The 22911-nt window shown below is 47.6% G+C and overlaps 1 protein-coding gene across 10 annotated transcripts in view; it reads right to left on the reverse strand.

The window, feature by feature from the left end:
- Positions 1–22911, reverse strand: part of SDK2 (sidekick cell adhesion molecule 2) — a 326992-nt gene that overhangs the window by 31313 nt on the left and 272768 nt on the right. For all 10 annotated transcript variants that reach the window (XM_033138944.1, XM_033138948.1, XM_033138946.1 and 7 more), the window contains exons 15-30: positions 22066–22213; positions 21075–21215; positions 20168–20349; positions 18882–18997; positions 12075–12270; positions 11577–11675; positions 10399–10590; positions 7594–7715; positions 6498–6607; positions 5505–5655; positions 4236–4473; positions 3945–4060; positions 3258–3447; positions 2312–2410; positions 1547–1741; positions 89–290 (exon numbers count right to left, since the gene is read on the reverse strand). In XM_033138944.1, coding sequence (XP_032994835.1) covers positions 89–290; positions 1547–1741; positions 2312–2410; positions 3258–3447; positions 3945–4060; positions 4236–4473; positions 5505–5655; positions 6498–6607; positions 7594–7715; positions 10399–10590; positions 11577–11675; positions 12075–12270; positions 18882–18997; positions 20168–20349; positions 21075–21215; positions 22066–22213 — 2497 coding nt within the window. The remainder of the gene's footprint in view (positions 1–88; positions 291–1546; positions 1742–2311; positions 2411–3257; positions 3448–3944; positions 4061–4235; positions 4474–5504; positions 5656–6497; positions 6608–7593; positions 7716–10398; positions 10591–11576; positions 11676–12074; positions 12271–18881; positions 18998–20167; positions 20350–21074; positions 21216–22065; positions 22214–22911) is intronic.

Genomic DNA, 22911 nt, shown 5'->3' on the forward strand with positions numbered 1-22911 from the left:
AGATCCAGTCACATAACAGTTGTCCTTGTCAATGCCACCTTCTTTTCCAAATAAACGTCTCCTTTCATTCCACCTGTTGATGTCTCACCTGTTGACTATGAAGGATGTGGTGTTGTGGTTCACGGAGGCAGAATGCAGCACCCATTTCCCATCAGGAAGTTCCCGTGTTTGTACAGTGTAATACCGGACTGGCGAGAGCCCATCACTGCCTGGCTCCCAGGACAATAGTACACTTCTTGACTTGACGTCTTCCTGCAACACAACCGGCTTGCTGGGAGGTTGGGGACGGTCTGGGGGCAAGAGAGGGACAGGTCACTGAAGGCTGGAAACATGGGGTGAAAATAGAAATGGCAGTGATAGTATAGGTTTAAGGACAAATGTGAGAACCCCTCCATCCATCACCTTGAAGAGAGTTTAATATCATCTTCAAAGAAACCTGATCTAGGCAATACCTTCCCCATCTGACTCTAACCTCAGGGGACGGAGGAGGCCAAATGCAGATCTGAGCACTGCTTCAGTGGCCTGAATCTCCTCCTCCTGCCGTGGAAGGAGACCGAGCACAAGAGAGGAGGAGCCACCGGCCACTGTATTTGGCTCCGCCCCCTTCCTCCTCCTGAAACATGACACACACAACATCGGCCCCCTCAATCTTCTCATTCAGCTGTAGCTTGAGAATCTAAAATCCATGTAGATCCACTACAGACCAACCTCCTTTTCATATCAGGAAAGTGCATTAGCTTAAGGCCAACATATTTTGCCGAATGAGTTAGAAGCCTGAGGCCCAAGCCAGGTGTGGCACGGGACTTATTTAATCTGAAAGCAGCTTCGGAAGTCTGCAAGTCGAAGCAGATGAACAGCTGTATGCTTAACCATTTCTGTCCAGCTGTTCTTTCATTCAACCCCCCCCCCGCAACTTATTTCCCCACTCACTGAGGTGCAGTGTGTTTGTGTGTGTGTGTGGGGGATGAATGTAGCTTTTATCTTGGGAATAAAAGGAGCTGTGGGGTGGGGGCAGAGCAATTTTGAGTGGAAAATGGCCGAAAGGAGGTGCTCTCTGCCATTCCTCTACTCAAAACTGGCAGCATCAAAAGATTAAGACCCTCCCCCCCGCCAAAAACAACAACCAGAGGAAAGACACACATGACTGTATATCACAAATAGTAAAGGCCCGAGGGGGTACAATTCTGACAGAACTACTTCATACTATGAGTGTGCATGCCATATTTTTTTATGCTCCATCATAAAAGAACCGCTCTGCACCTAGAAAAGTAGTGCATCAGCTTGGTGTGCTAGGTAACCATGCAGGAAGCTTTCTTTAAAAATCATATGGATAAGTACTAAAAATATGGCACCCCCACCTAACATGTGAAGTGGAAGAGTCCAGAATTCTACTTTCTCTATTGGCATTCGGTGTCTGCAATTTTGTAGGTGCTCAACCACACTGGCCATGATGCATGAGCATGCATTTCGTTATTTATTTATTTTTAGAGCTTTCCTCTCAATTCCAGGCATTATGTCTATTCATGGGGGGGGGGGTGGGAATTACCTCTCTTCTCTGTAGTCACCACCAACGCTTCTGCTGCCTCACCCCAGCCCTTCCGGGTCTGTGCTGTGATACGGAAAAGGTAGGTTGACTCGGGTCTGAGACCAGTAGCAGTGAACTGCCTCGCACTGGGGTTGAGAACTTCCACGCTGGCAGAATTGGCGGTGGTGGTGTTGAGGCGGTGAGTGATCTGGTAGGCTGCATGCAAGAGGAAGACAAACCCAAGCAGGAGATTATTGGGGAGAGGACACAATCCCCATATCCCGACTTTAGTCCAGGAGGAAGTAGATCAGAACCATGGAAGTGGTTTTAGGAGAGGTTACACATGGCTTGTGAGGTGGGCTGGTCAAGGGAGGCCCGAGATGTTTCAAGCACTGGAGGCAAAAAGGTACTGCGGTTGCCCCCATAATGGGGTGTGTGTTAGGCTCTGCAAGGGCTTCCCTCCAAGGAAAAGCCCTTGCAAAGCCTCACCACCCTGCTGGGTATCTGTGGGAGATTTGGCAAGGGCTTCTCCTCTTGCCAAATGTCCCATCCCGCTCAGCGGTGAGGCTTTGCAAGGGCTTCTGCTTAAAGTCTTCTCTCCTGTGTTTCTGTCACCTGAGGCAGCTGCTTCATCCCGCCTCTTGGATGGGCCGGCTCTGCCTCCCACAATTCCTTTAGTGGCACCAAACTGACATTCAGAATTGTAGACAAAAGCTGGGTGGAGAGGCTGTTTCTTAAGTCACACTGGTCTACAATCTCCATGGTATGTAGGGGTTGCCTGCTTACCCAGAATGATGCCATTGGGAGCAGCAGGTGGCTGCCAGATTAGCCGTACAGAAGTTGTTCTTACTTCAGGGAAGAGAATGCCCACTGGGGGCCCAGGCACTGGAAAACAGGAAGACAGGGAGAGGTGCACAGATGAAGTTTAGAAGGAACACATACATTTCTGCGTACCTAGCCAGAGAACAGACTTTTAATGCAAATACATACATAGCCACAGGATGCAAACACAAACAAACAAACACACAAACATACGCTATGCTTAAGGTGACATTCCCCGGTCTGTTACTTGAAGACTGGGGCTGTGTTTAGGGAGCTGCTAATCTTGCAATGTCATGACTTTAAAGCAATCACCACTGGGGTGTACGCATCTAGCACCGTGGCTAAAACAATGAACGACCGATCGAGGAAGTCATTGGTTCAAATCTTGCCTTTGCCATGAAGCCTCAACACCCTCCCCGAAATATCCAGGCAGTAATACTAATCTAACGCACAAGTTCGTTGTAAGGACTGAAACAAAATTAAGTACACGGCGTACTCTAAGCACCTGAAAGCAGTCTACAAATGCCAAGTATTATTATTATTTCAGCAAATGCTATTAGAACTCCATACAATCATAGAATCATACAGTTGGAAGGGACCCTGAGGGTCAACTAGTCCAACCCCCCGACAATGCAGGAATTCTGCCCGCAACCATCCCTGGGTAGGCTCAAACCACCAACCTTCTGATTAACAGCCAGACGCACTGAGCCATTGTGCCACAGGCTCCCTGGCTTTTCACGATCTACGGGACTGAGTTTGTCCTCAAATGGTATGTGCTATAAGGCTTAGCCTTTCTTTTTCATTTGCTTTCAAAGGACTTTGAATATCTCACAGACCACCCTGTTTCCCCCATCCCTTCTCTCCCAGTTAGCCTTCCCTCCACCATATGGGTTGCTGTTGGGACACCTACCGTCATCGAGTGTCCGTTCCAGGATGGGAGGATTGCTGGGCACACCATCACCGATACGAGTGAAAGCCAGCACTCGGATCTCATACAGAACATACTTGCCCAAAGCTGTGAGCTGGGCACTCCGTGAAGCGTTGCCCTCCACCAACCAGAACTGAGCCCTTGTGTCTGAGTCCTTCTCTTTATACATGACCTAGAAATTGTGGAGGGAAGAAAGAGACAACGGCTCAAGTGCACACTGCGGCCTTCAATGAGCGGGAAAAAAAGCTGCATTGTGTTGCCATGTTGCAGACATATACGCAGAGCACGTAGCTTGGATGACCAGCATTGGACTGCTGTATATTAGAAGTACCAGATATTGTTTGGCATGGCAGTTAACGCAGGGAGCCCCCTCCCCAAAGAAGTTTGCCCCGCCCTCAAAATGCTGAGAAAGTCTGGGCCAAATACCTCAGCCCAACACCAGTCGAGACACTGAGTGACAATGGCAGAGGCAGAATCGGTGAGCAGGGCCTAGCTGAGGTCTGTGACAGTGGGGGCCTGCAGGCCAGGCCACTGAGGAAGACAAGGAGACTAGCTCTGGAATGATAAGGGGGGCTTCAGGCTGGGGCTGATGAGGGACCAGCAGATTTTAGCGAGCGGGAAAGCGGGGCAAGAGGAAAGTCTGCATTTCACGGCATCCCCCACACCCACCTTGTAGCCCAGAACCAGCCCGTTTCGATCAGCCTCCGGGATGTCATTCCATCGCACCAGCATAGAGGTAGAGGTGGTTGCCAAAGCTGATATGTTGGTGGGTCCAGACGAAGGCACTGCGCGCACAAAGAGAAGAACCGAGGGGAGTCAGTGCTTCACCAGTGAGCTTCTCTGATATGGCTCTGCAAGAAGCCCGTCACCACGGCAGAGCCCTGAGCCCCATGTTCAGAGTTCCAGGCCGACCACGGGAGGCCTGCCCAGACAGTCTCAAGGGCATGGTGGAGAAGGTACCTGACTCTCGGGTTCTCCCCACCACAGTCTGGCTCCATGGCCCGGGCCCGATGGCATTGAAAGCCTGCACCTGCACACGGTACTCCGTCCATTCTTCCAGGTCTTCAATGGTGAACTCACGCTCCACACGGTCATGGATGGTGTTGGCCAGTGTGCGGCCACGCCCGTCTAGGCGCGAGTAGCGCAACCGGTAGCCCACCGACTCAGGGCTGCCGTTGTACTCTGTCTCTGGCAGAGGCTGGAAAGAAAGGGAGCCTCGTTGTTGGCCTGCAGCTGAGTCCTTTCCAGAATCCCCGCACCCGAAATGCTCTTTCCAACCCCATGGCCCAATCTCACTACAACACAGGCAATTTCAAGGGAACAGGCAACCTGTGACCCTCAGGAGCAAACGTTCTCATTTCTTTATTTAAAGTAACGCTGTAGCTCTCTTGAACTGGAATGGGTAACTACTTGAAGATGGGCCACCAGCATGCGCCCGAAGCATATACAAAAGGAAGAAAACAAACAAACATGGAATTCCTTTTAAATCTTAAGAATGAAAAACAAAAAACAAATCCCATACTGTTTGAGTGCATTTCTCTGCCTTAATGGATATGGGACAGAGACCATACTGGACCTTGTAGGCCGTACCCTCCCAACGCCCAATTCCTAGCTCCTTGCCCTCTGTGCACAAATAACACGCATCTAAATGGCATGGACTAGAACTCCTGAAAACTCTTTTAAAGCAAACTTCAGTTCTGATTTGAGGTGATTGCGCCACAGACTGAAGCAGAAGTCCACCACTAAAGTTTGGCTTAACGCAGAATTTGGTGGCATCTCTATCTGGGACAAGCACTCAGGGATATGCCTGTTGCTGCTGGGGCAGCGGGAACGGGTGTTTAGAGGCGTACACCGAAAGATAGTTGTCATTTGCGTTAAGGAAACAGGAACCAAATAGACTGTGTTGATTCAAAATGGTGCTCACCAAGAGACAATTGGAGTTACATGGGTCTTCCTATTTTCAGTAGAGCAGTTAGAGGTAGAACTGACCTGCAGGTCTATATCGTTAAAGATGGATAGGTACATCCCTGATCATTTTATACCTGCCACCATTGAATCCAGCCTCAACTTCCTGATAATTTCAGACCTGCCACCATCGAATCCATCTATCTTCCTGTTAATTTCAGATCTATGCTGGTTCATGCTAATGAATGCTGGTTCATTAACCCTGGTTCCCCCCCCCCCCAGAAACAACAATGAGGCCTAGTGCCTTTCTGAGCTACTGCTCACCATCCATCTCAGCCAGAGACTGGTTTCACTGGCTGTCCGCAGTGTAATATTGGCAGGAGATACATCAGGTGGGGCCTGCAATGTCTGGATCCTGCGGGAAGGCAGGCTGGGTGGGCTGGTGCCAACAATGTTCACTTGTCGCATGCGGAAGCTGGGAGGAGAGAGGAAACGGATCAGTGTTGAAAGGAACAGCAAGGTGGCATAGGAATCTCCCACCCTGCCCAACACACACACACACACACGACTTTGAGCATCCACATTTCCATGCCCTGAGAGGCCTGCATTCGCTCCTTTCCCTTCCTTGCAATGCCAACAGGAGAGCTACTGGGCGTGTTGTCACAGTCTCTGCTGACGTACAAACATGTCTTTATTAGGCCTGCTTTATACTCAATTTCTTTATCCTATTAGCTAATGCATTAATTTTGAGGGAAACGGTAGAAGGTCCATAATGACACCCACAAGCCTCATTCCTTCTCATTCCCCAGTTTTAGCCAGACCATAACCCTACGGGCTATAGCTTTCTAATACTAGAAGATGAGAGTGTCACAAGAGATTTGGGGGCCAGGTTCCCCTTTGCTATCCTATCTTTTGAGCTCCTTCTCATGATGCCTTTTACCTCTTCAGCTTCTGACACCTCCTCCCAGTCTTCTCTCTCTTCTCTCCCTAGCCACTCATTGTCATCCCACCACCAATCCCCAGGCTCTGAGCCTTCTTCCCTTGCGGGTTCTCCAGCTGGTTCCTCCTACCATTTCTCTGTGTCTAACCAATCCCTGACAGCAGGATACCTCTGAATCTGAGTTGCTACAGAGGAATAGTAAGAGGTCGTTGCCTTCAGACCTTTTTTTGGGCTTCCTGGAAGCACCTGGTTGGACATTATGGAAAGGAGGATGCTGAACTAGATGGAGCTTTCCTCTGATCCAGCAGGGCCCTTATGTTTTTATGCATCCTCAACCCAACATCATCCTTTCAATCTCCCCAAAATGCAGCACTCACCTGTAGTATGTGTAGGGATTGAGGTTGGGCACCTCCATGGAGCGGGCATCTGGCTCATTAGACAGCTGGTGGATGAGGGTCCACTCCTCGCTCTCACCAATTTGACCCACCTAGGGAAAGGGCAAACAAGATAATGAGCAGGACTGTGTCAGCATCATCGTTGAATATATTACGGCCAGTTTCTCTGCTCCCTTACAGTGTAAAATGTATTAGCTAAAGCTGTAGAGTTTGGTGTGTGTTGTCAGAGACTGAAGAGCAGGATGCTTTTTGCCTGATGTGTTTACACCATCAGTAAAAATAACCTCCACAGGGGCAGCCCATCCTATTTTGCCATCTGAGGTGAAAAGGGAAGGGGCTGCCCAGCCAGCTCACTGCCCACACCCGCTGAAGCCTCGCTTATCAGGGTCTTGGGAAGATCACGCGAGGCTCTCGCGAGATCTTGCAAGAACCCAGAAGTTGATGCAGCCATTTCTCTTCACTTCTCTGATGTCAGTAGAGGGGGGTGCACATAGAGGTGCCTCTTGGATTTTGCCACCTGAGGTGCTTGCCTCAGTCTACCTCATGGATGGGCCAGCCCCGAACCTCCATCTTCTCTTAGTTTGTGAGATTTCACTAGACATTGCTCATATAAAAAGAGCTTTGCAGCAAGGATTATAAAATATCTTAAGAAAACAGGAGAATTTTTCAGCATATCAAATATATTTAAGTATCAAATTATGTGCTTCTCAAGTCAGATTGTGGATTACACACAAAACACAGTCCTGCTTATAGCTCATATTTCCTGTTATTCGATACAGTGTTCTCTCTATATCCAAACAGCCAGGCTCCTCCCTTCCTCCTGCAATTCCCCCCCCCCCATGCCTGAAATTAAGCAAAGTCAATGCATGCAAAATTAAAATTTCAATCTTATTCTCAGTGGAGAATGTTGGCTCCCTGCCACTGAGTTTACGTGTCTCCTGATGGCAGAGATGCTTCTTTAACTTTAATACAACAGTTGCTATCCTAAGGGCTAAAAAAACAAACAAATGGAATGAGAGAGCTTCCTTTGCTGCTGGCTTCTCCTACTGTCAGATGTGTCCCTTTCCCAATGGCTTACCTGAGCCTCCACTTGCCACCTGGAAATGGATGTCTTGCCATCGTAACCAGGGCGGAACTGAAGTGTGACTGAGCGGGGACCAATGTTGGAGATGCCCAGGTTCGAAGGGGCTCCAGGGAGCTCTGCAAGCAAATAATACTAATAATAATAAATTTTTATTTATACCCCGCCCTTCCCAGCCAAAAACCGGGCTCAGGGCGGCTAACACTAATTAAAATCACAGCAAAAACATAAACACAATCAATTTAAAATAACAGATTAAAATACAAATTTAAAAATTCAATATTGAAACTGCAGTCTCAATTTTCAAATAACCCACCAATAAAAGAATGAAGCATAAGTATCACACAGAAACCAACCCAAAGGCCAGGTGGAACAGCTCCGTCTTGCAGGCCCTGTGGAAAGATGCCAAATCCCGCAGGGCCCTGGTCTCTTGTAATAGACTGTTCCACCAAGTCGGGGCCAATACTGAGAAGGCCCTGGCCCTAGTTGAGGCCAACCTAGCATCATTGTTGCTCGGGACCTCCAAAAGATTATTATTTGAGGACCTTAAGGTCCTACACGGGACATACCAGGAGAGGCGGTCCCTTAGGTACGAGGGTCCTAAGCCGCATAGGGCTTTAAAGGTCAAAACCACCACAAAGAGAAAACCAAAGATGGAACTTGAATATCTACAGCCCATGGATTATAGGTATTGGCTCAGCCGTTCTTTGTCCTTCTCAGGATGACAGCAGCACACAGTGGCCAAATCCTGCACTGAAGAAGAACTCTCCATCTCACAAGTCAGAGCAGGAGAAAGCACCACTTGATTATGCGAAGTTGAAACTGTAGTATGCTATGAGCTGCTGGTGGCAGTGGTGATGGGGACTGAGAGATGCAGTGAACCAAAATCATCTTTAGGATGGGGAAAAGGCAGCCAATACAGATTAAAGAAGTTACACTTGCCAAACACTATAGTTGAAGGGCAAATATCCATCAACGTCAAGTGTGGCAATCCAACAGGAGGAGAGGGGAAGGTCAAGGCTAAGGATCTTTCTCTCTCGCTCCAACCAGCCTGTATTGCTAGAAGTGCTTTCCATTGGCAGAAACTGTGTGCTTCTAAAGGTATTGTTCTTCTTCCCTAGCCACAAAGGTCTAAATGACAACTAATTGTTACATGGGATAAAATAAATAATGCCACGCCCATCCAAAATGCACATTAAAGAACAGGAACTGAAGAACAAGGGGATCATCGGTGGCCAACATGGTGGCTTATTATGATGCATCATAAGACTGTTGCATCCTTGGATTACGCCTGACAAAAGTGCAGGCCTCAAACAAATATTTGAAGTGATTCAAATATTCATCAAATTTAAAACTCCCATCTCATGAAGGTCACAAGGGGAGCTGTCAGCGCTTTCTGTAATTTCATATTCATTACTCCGATGTTTGTTAATTTAATAACTCTGAAGCTTGTGAGTGGTTGGTTGTTGTCAGATTGTGGGGGCCATGCTATCTGCCCGCATGAAGGAGACCCATACTTGAATTAATTGAATTACTCAAAAGAACAAATATTGAAGCTAATTGGGATTGGCAAAGTCAAAGTTCGCACAGACAAACTGAATTAAATCAAATACGGACAACTTATCTCTTCACGAAAGCGCGTTTTAAAAATTCTGTTCACGAGGGCTTGAAGCAACTAGATGTAGATTCGTACTTTGTAAAAAGGCGGCCCCTCTCTATTATTGCTCCTAATACCTTAGATATGGCTTGCTGCCTGAAGGTTAGGAAAGCAGCAGAAATGTACAGAGACAGAATTATAAGGTTTGGGCTGGTGCCTGTAGTTGCATCCTCAGTTTTGAAGGATCACCGCAGCGAAAGGTCTGTTGCTCAGTGTCTCAACCTGAAGTCCCTCAAAGGCCGAGCTATGAGTTTACATGGGGTATAGATGGGAATTCTTCATGAAAACAGGCATAATGGCCACTTATGCCAAGTCAACAGCTCCTTCTGTTGCTTCATCCTTCAAGTCTGATTCCATGTTTAAGGGGCAAATTGGCCTTGCTAGATGTCAAAATCTCAGAGAGACCTTCCCCTCCCACAGCGGGTGCTGCTAGCCAATGAAACATGAAATGTGGCTGTGAGATGCCGGGGTTCGCAGCACAGGTTAACAAAGCAAAGACAGGAGTGCTGATTTAGGACAAGTCGTTCTGCACAAGAAGTACGTTCCAGCCAGAGTTTATGGAAAGCACAAGAATAACCTTGCAGGGCATTTTTTTCCCAGCTGGAACTTGCCAGAACTCAGTTCCAGCATTCTGGCACCTCTCAGGTGGGCACCATTGCCATTGTAACAGAAGAAGGGAGGCATTCATGCTGAGAAAATAACAACAACAACAATCAAATCAATAAATCAACCTCCCTTCCCCACAAATATTCACATAATCACAGCGAATTGTGTGCCACTACATTTCTGAATGATACATTATTATGTGAATCCAGTTGCCCTTTGATGTAGTGTTTCTAAAGTTGGGAAGACACTGGGTTATTCAAGAGATTCCTGTCTGCTCTTATTATTAGTGGGCTTGCAATATGATCATGCATACGTCCAACTATATAGCGGTCTCTGCGCAGATAACCTATTTTCACTTTATCAGTGTCTCAAAGAGCGTTCAACTAGTACATCTGATGTAAGAAAAGAAAAGAAAAGGGAAACATCATCTGCATCTGGAACTTCCACTACTAACTGAAGCATTCTGCAGGGACCAAGGCTGTGGTGGCCCCTGCCACCCTTGTGCTCTGCTGAAGGCAGGGTCCGTAAGTCAAACTTACCTGGAGGAACTCCCGAGGAGATGGTGGAGGAGGAAACTTGTCCCTGGCCCTTCGAGGTCATGGCTGCCACTTCAATGGTGTATGTCGTGAGGGCCGTGAGGCCAGTGACGCGGTATTCCAGTGTGACGTTGGGCAGGTAGTGCGTTACACGGGTGTTGGTGCGGTTGTATTCTTCCCAGGAGATCCGGTAGCCTGGAGGAGCCCAAAACATACACAGATGTGTAGAACTGCACAAAGTTCATTTAAAATCCAAGGCGTAAAGAGAACGTGCCCAATAAATCGGGTGGCCTTAAGCCAGAGGCTTAGGCCTCACCAACAGTTCTTTGGGGATTCTAATTTATATTGCTTTAGTGCTTCCACTAGTTCATTAAGCTTCCTGAGGCTGAATGACACATTATGGCTAACGCATAGCATGCTATTATGTCTTCTCTTCTTTCTTAATTAGAGGCATCAGGTGGAGAGTGAACTGTTGTTCTGATCACAGCATAAGAGAGAACGATGCCTTCTCTCCCCAGCCAGTCAAGGTTGAAATCATACATACATGCCCATGTGGCAATAAAGGTACCCCTGACTATTAGGTCCAGTTGTGCATAACTCTGAGGTTGCGGCACTCATCTCGCTCTATAGGCCGAGGGAGCCGGTGTTTGTCTGCAGATAGCTTCCGGGTCATGTGGCCAGCACGACTAAGCCGCTTCTGGTGAACCAGAGCGGCGCACGGAAATGCCGTTTACCTTCCTGCTGGAGCGGTACCTATTTATTTACTTGCACTTTGACGTGCTTTCGAACTGCTAGGTGGGCAGGAGCAGGGACAGAGCAACGGGAACTCACCCTGTTGCTGGGATTTGAACCGCCAACCTGAGCAGTTTTCCACTTGATCCACTATTTCTAAGCTATTTGGGTTTTCTCCACATTGACGTTTGCTCCAGTTTAGAGCTATAGGAGTTGTTTTCCCCTTGCCCCACTCCTTCCCACAGAAAACTCACTCTATAGCTCTAAACTGGAGCAAACGCCATTCCAGAGAAAACCCAAATTGCCCCCAGGGCAAAGCAGTGGGACAAGAGGAATTTTGTATATGCCCTGAGTTCTTTCCATTGGCACCAAGGAAGAAATGGGCTCCCCGTTTCCTGGCCTAGTTAATCACCCATCCCCCCCCAAAAAAAGCTGGAGAGATTTCTTACCTGTCAGAATGCCATTCTTTTCCATGGGCTCTTGCCAGCTGACCTTCAGGGATGTGTCGAGGATCTCGTTGAAGCTGAGGTGTCCCACTGGACCCGGAACTAGCCAAACAAACAACCCCACCACCCAGAAAGTTACAACAGGACAAACGCTTCATGTAGGAATTCTTCAAGAAAAAAAAAAAAAGGGAAGCTGCTGGTCACTTGACTCTTCCCAGGGAGCATCATGGTCAAAGGCCCTCTGGGGTTTGGGTGAAAGGATGACTGCGGTGGACGCAGTCAAGATGGAGCCCGGCGCCTTCAAGGGCATCACTGCAGTCTCAGCGACGAAGTGTCGGGCTCTACAACTGAGGGCAGTGTCAGACTCAAGACTTCCACAGTGGAAGTTGGCGCTTTAAACTCATGTTGACCAGAAGGTTAGGGGTGTATGGACCCATAGTCATGGGCATACAGGAACCCAAGAGCTGCGCCTGTGCCCAGCTCCAAAGGGAAAGGCCGTACCGTCCTCATGGGTGCGCAGCAGCTGCGGGGGGCTGCGGGGTCCGTCGCCTGGTGTGGTGAAACACAGCACCGAGGTGAAATACTCTGCAAACTTCTTGAGGCCTGAGATATATCCCACATGGATATTGTCTTGGAAATTAGGACGCACTGTCACTACAGTCATATCTTCTTCCTGTGCTGGTTCCCAGGCAATCAGCTGAGGAATAAATGAACGACATCATGGTTGCTCAGGAAGGAGGAAGGGAAGGCAGACTACACGGCATGGGGCTTTATCTTTCTGGCCCCATATTGTGCACAGGGCCCAGCTCCAGACTAGCACTATTTTGCTGGTGTGATTCACTTGGGCAACAACAAATTTATGTTGCACAATTAAAAGTAGATTTGGCACTCTCTCGCACAACAAACCTGCTTCCAAAAAATGGGTGAGAGGGGTGAAGAAAGTGGGGGGGGGGGAAAGAGAAGGAGGAATTTTTGAGTTAAGAAAAGTATCGAGAAAATGCACCGGAAAGTGTGGGGTAATAGCAACATTGGGATATGCTGTGTAAAATCTACAAAAACCAATCAAAGGGGGTGCTTGATAAAAAGTGAATAATTTCCGTGCAAATTTTGTGCAAACAAGTTAGGATGGATTGGTGCTCAAAAACAAGGGGAGCTTGTAAAAATGTTACATGGAAAAAAATGAGAGAGACATATGCACACACTTTTGTATATCAAGAAAATATTTAATAAAAAACAAACAAACAAGGGGAGCTCTGGTGGAGGGGGAGGGGGAGGGGGAGAAAAGGGCACTTTGCACAAACAGGGCAGAACTTGGGCACACTGCTAACACTTCTCTTTCTAGAACCCTAAGGGGTACTCCTGCATCAGGACTCCAGACATAAACATACAGGACTTCCCCAGCCCCACTGCATTCTGGTCCGGGACAGAGCACCTCAAACAGGAAAGCAAGGGGCCAATCTAGGGTTGCCATATGTCCTCTTTTATCCGGACATGTCCTCTTTTGCACGGGTATGTAAAATGAGTGTCGTCATAGCGATCCACAGTTAAAAGTAGAAGTCGGCAAATGTGTCCTCTTCTTTGCTCTTCAAAATGTGGCAACCCTAACCATGCTACAAGGTGCAACTGCTGCAGCCGTCTCTCATATTCCCTCTCCCGCTCCTTTATGTGAAAACCGTCTCAATTATACTGGCGAAATAACCTTTCCTTCCTCCTCAAGAGGAGAGCCAATTCACCACCACCTCACATCCTTTAACTGTGCAGCCAGGATTTGCCGTGATGAGACTGAATCCCAACCCCAAAACAGTGGCAGTCTGGCAGCACCCATAACTGCAGAGGACTCTATGTGCTGCCTGCAAACATTCTGCACGGGAAGCCATAGGGGTGCTGTGTTGCAGAGACTCTCCTTCTTCCCTTTTGCAAACTGGGCAGAAAGGAACGGTGTGGTGGATTGCCCAGGGACCGGAGTAGTGGAATTGTTGCTGCCTGTGCCACTGGTGTCAGGATGCTGTGGCCTTGTTTTGTGCATGTGGTGATGCAGAGACATGTGGGTGCTCTGTGTTCACTTGCTCCTTCTGTGGGTGGGTGTCATCACTGATACCCCCCTCTTCTAGGTGGGAGAGGTATTTGCTTTCTTGCCACCATTTTGGGATTTCCCCCCCGAGGGGCATATTCTTGTCCCCTGCACAACTGGGGTACAGAATTACTCTGCCCTGGGTAGTATCTGATAGGCAAAACGACAGGGTATGTGGATGAACTTGCAAGTTCTGTAAATAGAAATATTCTTTCTGCAAGGTGGTTTCTCTCTCTCTCTTTTGGTTGGTTCCTTTTTCCCCCCTTGAAGGAAGAAAGACAAAGGGCTATTATGTCCTTTGTTTTTGAAACGTCCCCAGCAACATAGTCATTACAGCAAATGCTTGGAAGAAATTGCCAAGCGAAACTGACCCACTCATTCTTTTTACCCAAGTTCAGGGATAAAAATAAAATAAAATAAAGTAAAATTATAGGTTGGGGGCGGGGTGCAAGTAAGTAAGAAAGAGGCGATTGATTCTTAGATGTTTTGTATCCAAGTTTCTATTCTTAGTGCTGCAGCCCTAAGGTGTAAACACAAGTGCTGGAGCATTCATCTCAACAATCAGTGTCATTGCCGATGTGTTTAATAAATTGTGTACATAATAGCTGTTGCTTTTCATTTGCCGACAATAATTTTGTTGTCTAGTGCCAGCAGTACGGCATAGCCCAACAGCAAGACGAGCGCTAAAATCATGTTAGTCTCTAGTCCTGAATAGATATTTTACACAACTGAAATCCTTCCAGTCACCTGCTATGCCACGCTTTTCATTTTGTGTGTGCGCGATGCAGTGCAGAGTAAGGAATTTGAGGACACACCATTCTTAATATAACTTAAGGGACCTATTCACACCTCCGGGGCATGGATGGCCTTGCTCTGCCTCCCTACAGCAAGTATTCTGGACTTGGTTACATGGTGAGCTACATGCTCCAAAGCAAAAGGCAAAGATCCAACAAAAAGTGTTTGCAGAGCAAGCCACAGTGCCTATACTGGAGGCGTGGGGAGCCCAGTGTTTCACTGATGAGGTGAGTGGGCGGGACTAATTACCCAGGCACCAGGCTTCGCCCAGAGGCTTCATTTCCTGCCTGGGAAACAGTCCCTGGGACTTCCCACGTCTGGGTAATGCCAGCCTGCAATGGCGCCCACCAGAGAGGGTGCCCAGCTGCAGCAGGCAGGGCATACCAGACCTGTCTGCCTCCCTTCACTCCTCTGTTGTTCACTGGGCAAAGTAAAAAGGTAAAGGGACCCCTGACCATCAGGTCCAGTTGTGTCCGACACTGGGGTTGCAGCGCTCATCTTGCTCTATAGGCCTAGGGAACCAGTGTTTGTCCGCAGACAGCTTCCGGGTCATGTGGCCAGCATGTCAAAGCCGCTTCTGGTGAACCAGAGCAGCGTTTCCAAAAAGTAGGTTCTTCTAAGTAGCATCTTGGTATGATCCTGACTGAAGCTGAAACAGTGAGACAGGTGCAAATGTATGGGCACCTGTAAACGTATGGCCTTATAGTTGACCAAGGTCTGATTAGATCAATTCAACTATATTGTAAATGGAGTATTTGTAGGCTGAAAGCACTTGGTTCTTGAGGCCAAGACATCTCCCTTCATCCCTGACAAGACATTAGCTCCCTAGACTGGCTGGCAGGTGACAGATGAACATACATGTAGTGCCCATGTGGCTTTGGCTGGACCTAACTTGTCTTAGCATGTTTAACAATCCTGACCTTAATCCCTACTGTGCTATTACTCAAAAGGGCAGCACAGGAGCCACATGGGGTTTCAACCATCCTCTTCTATGGCTTTCAGCTCCTCTGATCTTTTTTCCCCCTTCGGCTGCGCCACTTCAAAGACATAAAGGGGAAAACTTGCTGGGATTAAAGGCGGCTGATTGTTTCTCTGAAGCACAGGTGTGTGCTGAAGGGTTAGGGGGTCGGCCATGCACAGAGAGCGATTTCTTTCCTCGGAGACCTGGAAGGGTCTGAATTTGAAAGGCTGGCCTACGTGGGTAACCAATTAAAGGAGAAGAGGAAGGAGCCAGGATTTTTTTTTTTTTTTTTTAAAGCAGCTTGAATGCTGTCCGGTTCTGCCACCAGTCATTTTTCACTTTTGGTGTTTGGAAGCAGAACCTGTTTTCTCTCTCACAAAAGTGAAAGGCTGTCACTCATGCCTGTGGAGAAAAACCACACGCTGCACTTTTTATTCATTGCATTCTATCCCATCCTTCTTCCTCCAAATTGTTCAGGACAACAAAACAAATACTCAAGGAATAAACCGATGCTGAGGCTTGTGCTTTACCCCTCTCCTCAGGAAAATGCAGTCACTCTTTGCAAAGCTGAGGCTGCAATCTAAACCCCTTTTACACTTTGCACTGGGTGGAGGTGTCCCTGCACCTGTCTGCCTGTAAGGAGTCAGTCTGCTGGTGCAAACATCGCTGTTACCAGGGCCGGCCCACCCAGGAGGCAAGGTGCGGTGCCTGCCTTGGGTAGCATGATCCATGGGGTGAAAAGATCCCAATGTAGATCTTTATTCTCCCTGCTCCTGATGTAGATCTTCACTCACTTCTTCTTCCCTTAAAGGAGTGGCACCGTTTTGTGATTCACCTCAGCTGCTAAAATGTCTTCAGCCAGCCCTGCCTGTTGTTGTTGTTCAGTCATTCAGTCGTGTCCGACTCTTCGTGACCCCATGGACCAGAGCACGCCAGGCACGCCTATCCTTCACTGCCTCCCGCAGTTTGGCCAAACTCATGTTAGTAGCTTCGAGAACACTGTCCAACCATCTCATCCTTTGTCGGCCCCTTCTCCTTGTGCTCTCCATCTTTCCCAACATCAGGGTCTTTTCTAGGGAGTCTTCTCTTCTCCCAAAGTACTGGAGCCTCAGCTTCAGGATCTGTCCTTCCAGTGAGCACTCAGGGCTGATTTCTTTGAGAATGGATAGGTTTGATCTTCTTGCAGTCCATGGGACTCTCTAGAGTCTCCTCCAGCACCACAATTCAAAAGCATCAATTCTTCGGCGATCAGCCTTCTTTATGGTCCAGCTCTCACTTCCGTACATTACTACTGGGAAAAGTACAGGCCCTGCCTGTACCACCTGTCAAAACGGTGGGCGAGTCAAACTGCAGCCTAAAGGATGTGCCAGCATGTGGAATGTCAAGAAATGGGGCATTCTGGAGGCAGGGCTGAGATTCGCATCCCTACCTTTCACCCTGGCCAACAACAGCAGCTTGGTCTCTATAGCTCCTTGACCATTAAGAAATTAGAGTGTTCTCCATTCATGTTAAAGGGACCCCTACACAGTAAGGTTACCAAACTCCCCATTTTCCGGGGACAGTCCCAGATTTACAAATAAGTCCCCAGACAAAATCCATCTATTTAGTAGGAAGTTGAAGTGTCCCCGGATTCACTGGAAAAAAATCTGGTAACCTTACTACACAGCCCAGAAGTGGTTGCTAATTTTTAAAATGAAAACAGCGGCCTTTGTCTCAGATGGATGACATAAGGACTATCAAGCACAGGGCCTGATAAGAGGGCTACTCTATAAAGGGTTAAAGGTAAGATCAATTTGTGAAAAACAATAAATAAATCTGAGAGTGTTTAGGTGTAACAGCTAGTGCTTAAATTGCTCCATTCATATCCTCTCCCTTATTCGGTGTTGATTAAGTATCAATTAATGGGGGGGGGCCGGGGAGGAGGAGAAAGGAATAGCTGATTTTTAATAAGTGTATGTACTTATGCATCCAAAACAATATTCAACACAAGCTGGCTGATTAAGTGACACTGATAACAATGCATAATCAGCTACTTTGTCGTAGTGTTACATTCAAGGATGTTTGGGTGTTTAATTGGCACAGTGCGAGATAGCCTATAGCAAGTTAATTAGATACTAATTAGGCCTCCAAAAATACTAATCAAAAATACTAAGTGGCATTTAATAAGTATGTTAAGTATCCTTCTTAACGTTGGTTATCTCGTTTGGCAGCAATTAAATTCCTGAACTTCTTTGGAGTAGATTAAGAAACAAGTTTTAATTCAATTTAATTAATGCAAATTTGAATTAATTACAATTCGGAACTGAGCGAACAAGGCGAGGCTCCCCTATAAGTATAACATCTTAGTAAATATATTTTAATAGACAAGCTTGAAGCAATGATAATAACCATTTTAATAATAAAAAAAGAATTAAGTAGAATCTTGTTTTAAATGGACTGATTATGAAGTAACAGTGAGCTAAGAGGATCATCCAAAATGCATGGAAATATGGAAACTGGGGGCTTAAATACCATTGACTGCACTGATCAAATCAAATACGGCGATGCTTCATCAAGGAAAGCAGTGGCATAAACTCTCTTGCTTTGCAAATCAAGTTGCCATTTCAGTTCGGAGCACTTGGGTGCAGTAGCTTCCCGCAGTGCATAATGCCGAAACGTCGGCCCCACAGATAATTGGTTCATATAAAGGATACCAGTTTATTATAGCTGCTAACTATGGAATTACATCATTTAATTGGTGTTTTACAGCCAGCTAAGCGATGACAGAAAACAGAGTGGGAGCAACTATACGTTTTTTGCAGGCCTGCTCACTTCTTCCTGGTTGCTTGCAGGGGAATGGACCTGCACACTCTTCTGCTGATACAGATGTGGTAGTTAAGGGAGAGGAGGGGCTGTGTGATTTCATACTTTCTGTTAGCCAAGTCCCGTACCCCCTGTTAATCTGCGCCATGACAAGCAAGGTAGGAAAGCCTCAGAAGGCCTCTGCATGGGAGATTTACGGACATGGCCACAGTAATTGGCTGGCCCAGGAACAACCCCGTGCAATGATTAACAGCCCCAAACTAGCTAATGCAAGGAGGCGGAGCGAAGTGCAGGCAGGAAACAGCGGGAGCAGCCAGCCCTTCCTGATGGGAGGCCATGGAACTACAGAGCTTCAAGGCAAAGAGGGAATGAGGAGTACCGATTCCTTTTCTTGTTTAAATGCTGCTTGTGGAGGGAAGAGAGCCACATGGGGCCCGCGATGGCGATGCCTGTAACATCTCACACCAATTTGGACCTATTTAGCCTCGCTGAGACAAAATAACTACAGTACCCGCTTACTGATGTTGGAAAGGGCACGCAGCTCGTCCACATCACCACTTACCTCTGTATGTTCCTTAATCCTACGGATAAAACAGCCATTCCTCTGCTACCTAAGCATCCAAGGAGCATTTGGGTAGCTTGCTACAGCTCTATAGGCTTAGAGGAGAACCCTTCTTACCTTGTAGCCTTGGTTGATGCCGTTGACGAACTGGGGACTGGGTGGGTTCCAGGTGAAGCGGATGGTGGTGGAATTGGTGGCCTCGGCCTGCACGTTGCCCGGGGATACGGTGGGCACTGTGGGAGGGCAAGTTTAAAGGAGGCGCCTCAGTATGAACAGGTGGAAGCATGGCAAGCGCTGTTGCTGACACCCACCACCTGCCCTCGTTCTACCTGTGATGCTCATCTAATGGAGAAGCAAAGGGAAGGGATGCTCTGCCCCCATCCGATGGCCAAAGGAACGGTGCCCTGCTGGTTTTATTGTTAATTATTTGTATGGTTTCAGTAGTTTTTATATAGATTTTAAACCCATCCATGTTTAATAGAAAAAAAATGATTGTTTTTGTATATTTAGTGATTTTTTTTTAAAAAAAAAATCTGCAAGCTGCCTTGGGTCCCATCAGGGAAAAAGGTGGGGTATGAACTAATAATAATAATAATAATAATAATAATAATAAATTGGTTGCTTCTCAACAATTTCCCCTGGCTTTAAGAGAACTGATTCCCCCCCCCCCAACCCTTCCTTGCCTACTCCATTTCCTTTCTGCATCTTTTCTTTCCAATTTGATGGCAAGGATTCTGCCTCCCCCCGCCCCCTCTTACTGATGTGATCCTTTTGGGGAGACAAGAGTTGGGGGGAAAACAGGATAAAATATATGGTGGAATTCAATGTCATTCTATGACAAGCTTTCCGTCTGTGCAAGGATATCAGCTTGCCAGATGGAAATATCACCCCTCCCTCTCCACGCTCTTCTGTGGGTTCTCCTGGCCACCCCCAGAGCCAATCTGGGGAGGTATGGAGGGAGAAGAGAGGGGGAAAACCCTATTGCACAAGCTTGTAAGGTGAATCCCACCCAGAGTCAATAAATAAAAATAACCTGAACTCTTGCTACAGGTAGGTAGCCGTGTTGGTCTGCCATAGTCAAAACAAAATAAATAATAATAAAATTTCCTTCCAGGAGCACCTTAGAGACCAACTAAGTTTGTTCTTGGTATGAACTTAGTTGATCTCTAAGGTGCTACTGGAAGGATTTTTTTTTTTTTTGTTCTGAACTCTTGCGTGAGCCTGCTACCAGCGGTGTCCTGAACCCTTAAAAACATACCAAGATTCAGCCCCTACAAAGGGGGTATATATATATTTAGGCCCAGTATACCTCCCTCTCAAATATTCTTGGGTCTATGGAGCCACAATAATCTGTGTTCTTACCCCCCCTGCCCCGCCTCCCATGTCCTAGTACTGCAACTTACCACCCTGGAGGGTCCACTCTGTGACTTTGGCGCTGTAGACACCCAGCCCAGCACTGTTGTATGCAGCCACCTCAATCTCGTAGTTGGTCCAAATGATCAGGTCCTCAAGCAGCAGGTTGTTGACGTCAGCGTTGGTGATGTTTCTGAACTGATAGCCGACGGGCAGGCCAGCCAGGCAAAATCTGGGAAAGGGACAAGAGGTCAGGTCAGAACCGACGTCATCAGCAGGGATCTTTCAAACCATATGGCAAAAACTTCCTGCTTTTCCAGTTTCAGACCTGGCAGTGAAGCATTCTGTCAAGGACCGTGATGAGGAGGGCTCCACTGAGGAGTAATGGTGGGAGCCTCCCTCCCCCCCCCCCTGCACCTTCCCAGGAGCAGGAGGACAGTATAGATTTGGAACAGTGGTTTGCAGAGGGACATAGTTCAGAAGGCAGAAGCTGGGAAATACTGGATAAGGAACAGCTAGGAGAAGAAACACTGGGGGAGAGAGGGTTAACAGATTCACTGTCTCTGGAAAGCATTCATCCTCTCAGCCCAAGGCCAAGAAGAGCTGAGAAAGTGGCAGAACAGAAAGCACACAAAGCACAGAGGGAACAAGCTCAGATTACAAGACGTAGAAGTGACGTGGATTAATAGGGATGTAAGGGGGTGGGATTCTTAACTGGGAGCACCACCATTTCTAGGAGATGGGTTCTTTGTTCTTTCGCTGTGATTATTAAAATTTCTAACTGGTAAAAAGACTCCTTTTCGTTTGTTCTGCTAATCTACTGCCACAGGGGGAGGAAGCCGATTCCCTGAAGTCCGACACATTTCCAATAAGATCACCAGCAATTCCATTGTCTGAGACGGAGGTCTATCCACCTAGAGAAGGTAGGGTGGAAACTTGGGTGTTGTGCTCACCCACCTGATGATGTAGCCCTTGAGAATGCCATTTTGGTGGTTTTCAGGTGGCGGCTGCCACTGGATCATGATGGACTGGTTGGTTCGGCCACTGGCAATGACGTTCTGAGGGGGAGCGGTGGGCGGTTCCTCCGGGAGGGAAACCCTGGCAAAGCAAAGGTAACATTGGAGGCATGTTTCAGGGATGGTTGCAAGGTAGGCTAGACTCTCAAAGCTATGTCAGCTTGTCCTTGCCAAGCAATGCCCAACCCAGCCATGCCACGGCATGTGCCAAGACAATGTCTGGTGCCACTTCTCAAATAGCCACTTCTCACTATGTGCACATTGGTTTGCACCAAACCTTCTTTTAAACAATGAAGGAAGCAGATACTTGGTCATGCTAAGCTCTTTGTGTACTAGATGAATATATGATTACAAGCTAAGTTCTACCATCTTGCCAGACCACTCCTTTGTGCACAAACCACCAAGCTCTGAGGCCACTTTACTCAGATGGTCCCTTTTGCAGTCACATTTACCCATTCGCTACATACACCTGAGCTAGTATGTATGTATGTATGTATGTATGTATGTATGTATGTATTATTAGTAGTAGTAGTATACCACCCTATACCTGGAGATCTCAGGGTGGTTGACAACATAAAATCACAATATAAAAAACTCAAAATGCATTAAAAAAAACAATGACGACCCAATAATCTCCCCCACCCCCACCTGTCAGGGACTGGCTAGATGAAGAGGAATGGTGGTGACCTCTTGACCCTGAGGTTTCCAGGGAGAATGCAGAAGATGATAGACCCAGGTTCGTGGTGGTGGGAAACAGGACACTGCCCCCTAATGCCCACCTACCCAAATTATGTTTGGCTCTCTCCAAAAACCAAGACTCAGCACAGACACACCAGATCGTCTCCAGCTCCATTCCCATTCCCAACCCCCCCCACCACCCAATTGACCCAAACCCTAATCCCCCCCCCCCGTCTAAGATGTGCCCACCTCACCTCTCGGTGTCCTTGCTGAACTGGCCTTTGCCCACATCATTGAGGGCGCATAGCCGGAATTGGTATGAGCGGGCAGGGACCAACCCTCTCACCAGCACTGAGGTCACTTCAGGGTCCACGCTGGCCATGAGCACTGTCCAGGGAGCATCTGCCAGGCACAGAGGAAAGCAGCGGGGAGGTAAAGGAGCAATACGGGAGAAAGTGATGAGGTGCTGGAGTCCACCTATTCTTACTATTCACTTCCTGGTCTCTATGTAAGTTCCTCTGTGCAGGAAGGAGTCTCATGGCCTGGACTTTGCCCAGAACAACACAGAATTTGAGGAGGAAGACCCCAAACCTGATGCCCCACTGAATTGGAAGCCTATTCTGCTTCCAGCTGCACACAAAGGACCATTGCTGCAACAACCCACCACCAAACAACCTCAAAACGGTTTACAAAACTAGGCAGTTTTGGTTTGTCGAGGAATGAAATGGCATTGACAGAGTTTGGCTGCAATGGGGCAGGATGAAGGAAAGGCAGCCCCTTTGGCACTGGATAACCCCCTACTGCTGAGCATACACAGGCTCACTTGCAATTCAGCTGCAATCTGAAGCAAATGCGGTATATAAGCCTTGAGAACGTAACACCACAAATAGCTGAGGTGTGATAAATTGCATTGTGGGTAAGTCCTTGGAATTAAGTCTTCATAAGAGCCACCCCAGAACTCCGATGGTCTGCATCTACTACTGCATTTGCCTCCCACTCCACCCAGTCTCCCTCAGACCACCTTGTGAATGTAAAAAAGGTACAGGCAAAGGACCCCCGGACGATTAAGTCCAGACAAAGGCAAATATGGGGTGCGGTGC

The sequence above is a fragment of the Lacerta agilis genome, chromosome 2, assembly GCF_009819535.1.
Source record: "Lacerta agilis isolate rLacAgi1 chromosome 2, rLacAgi1.pri, whole genome shotgun sequence".
NCBI classification, from domain to species: domain Eukaryota; kingdom Metazoa; phylum Chordata; class Lepidosauria; order Squamata; family Lacertidae; genus Lacerta; species Lacerta agilis.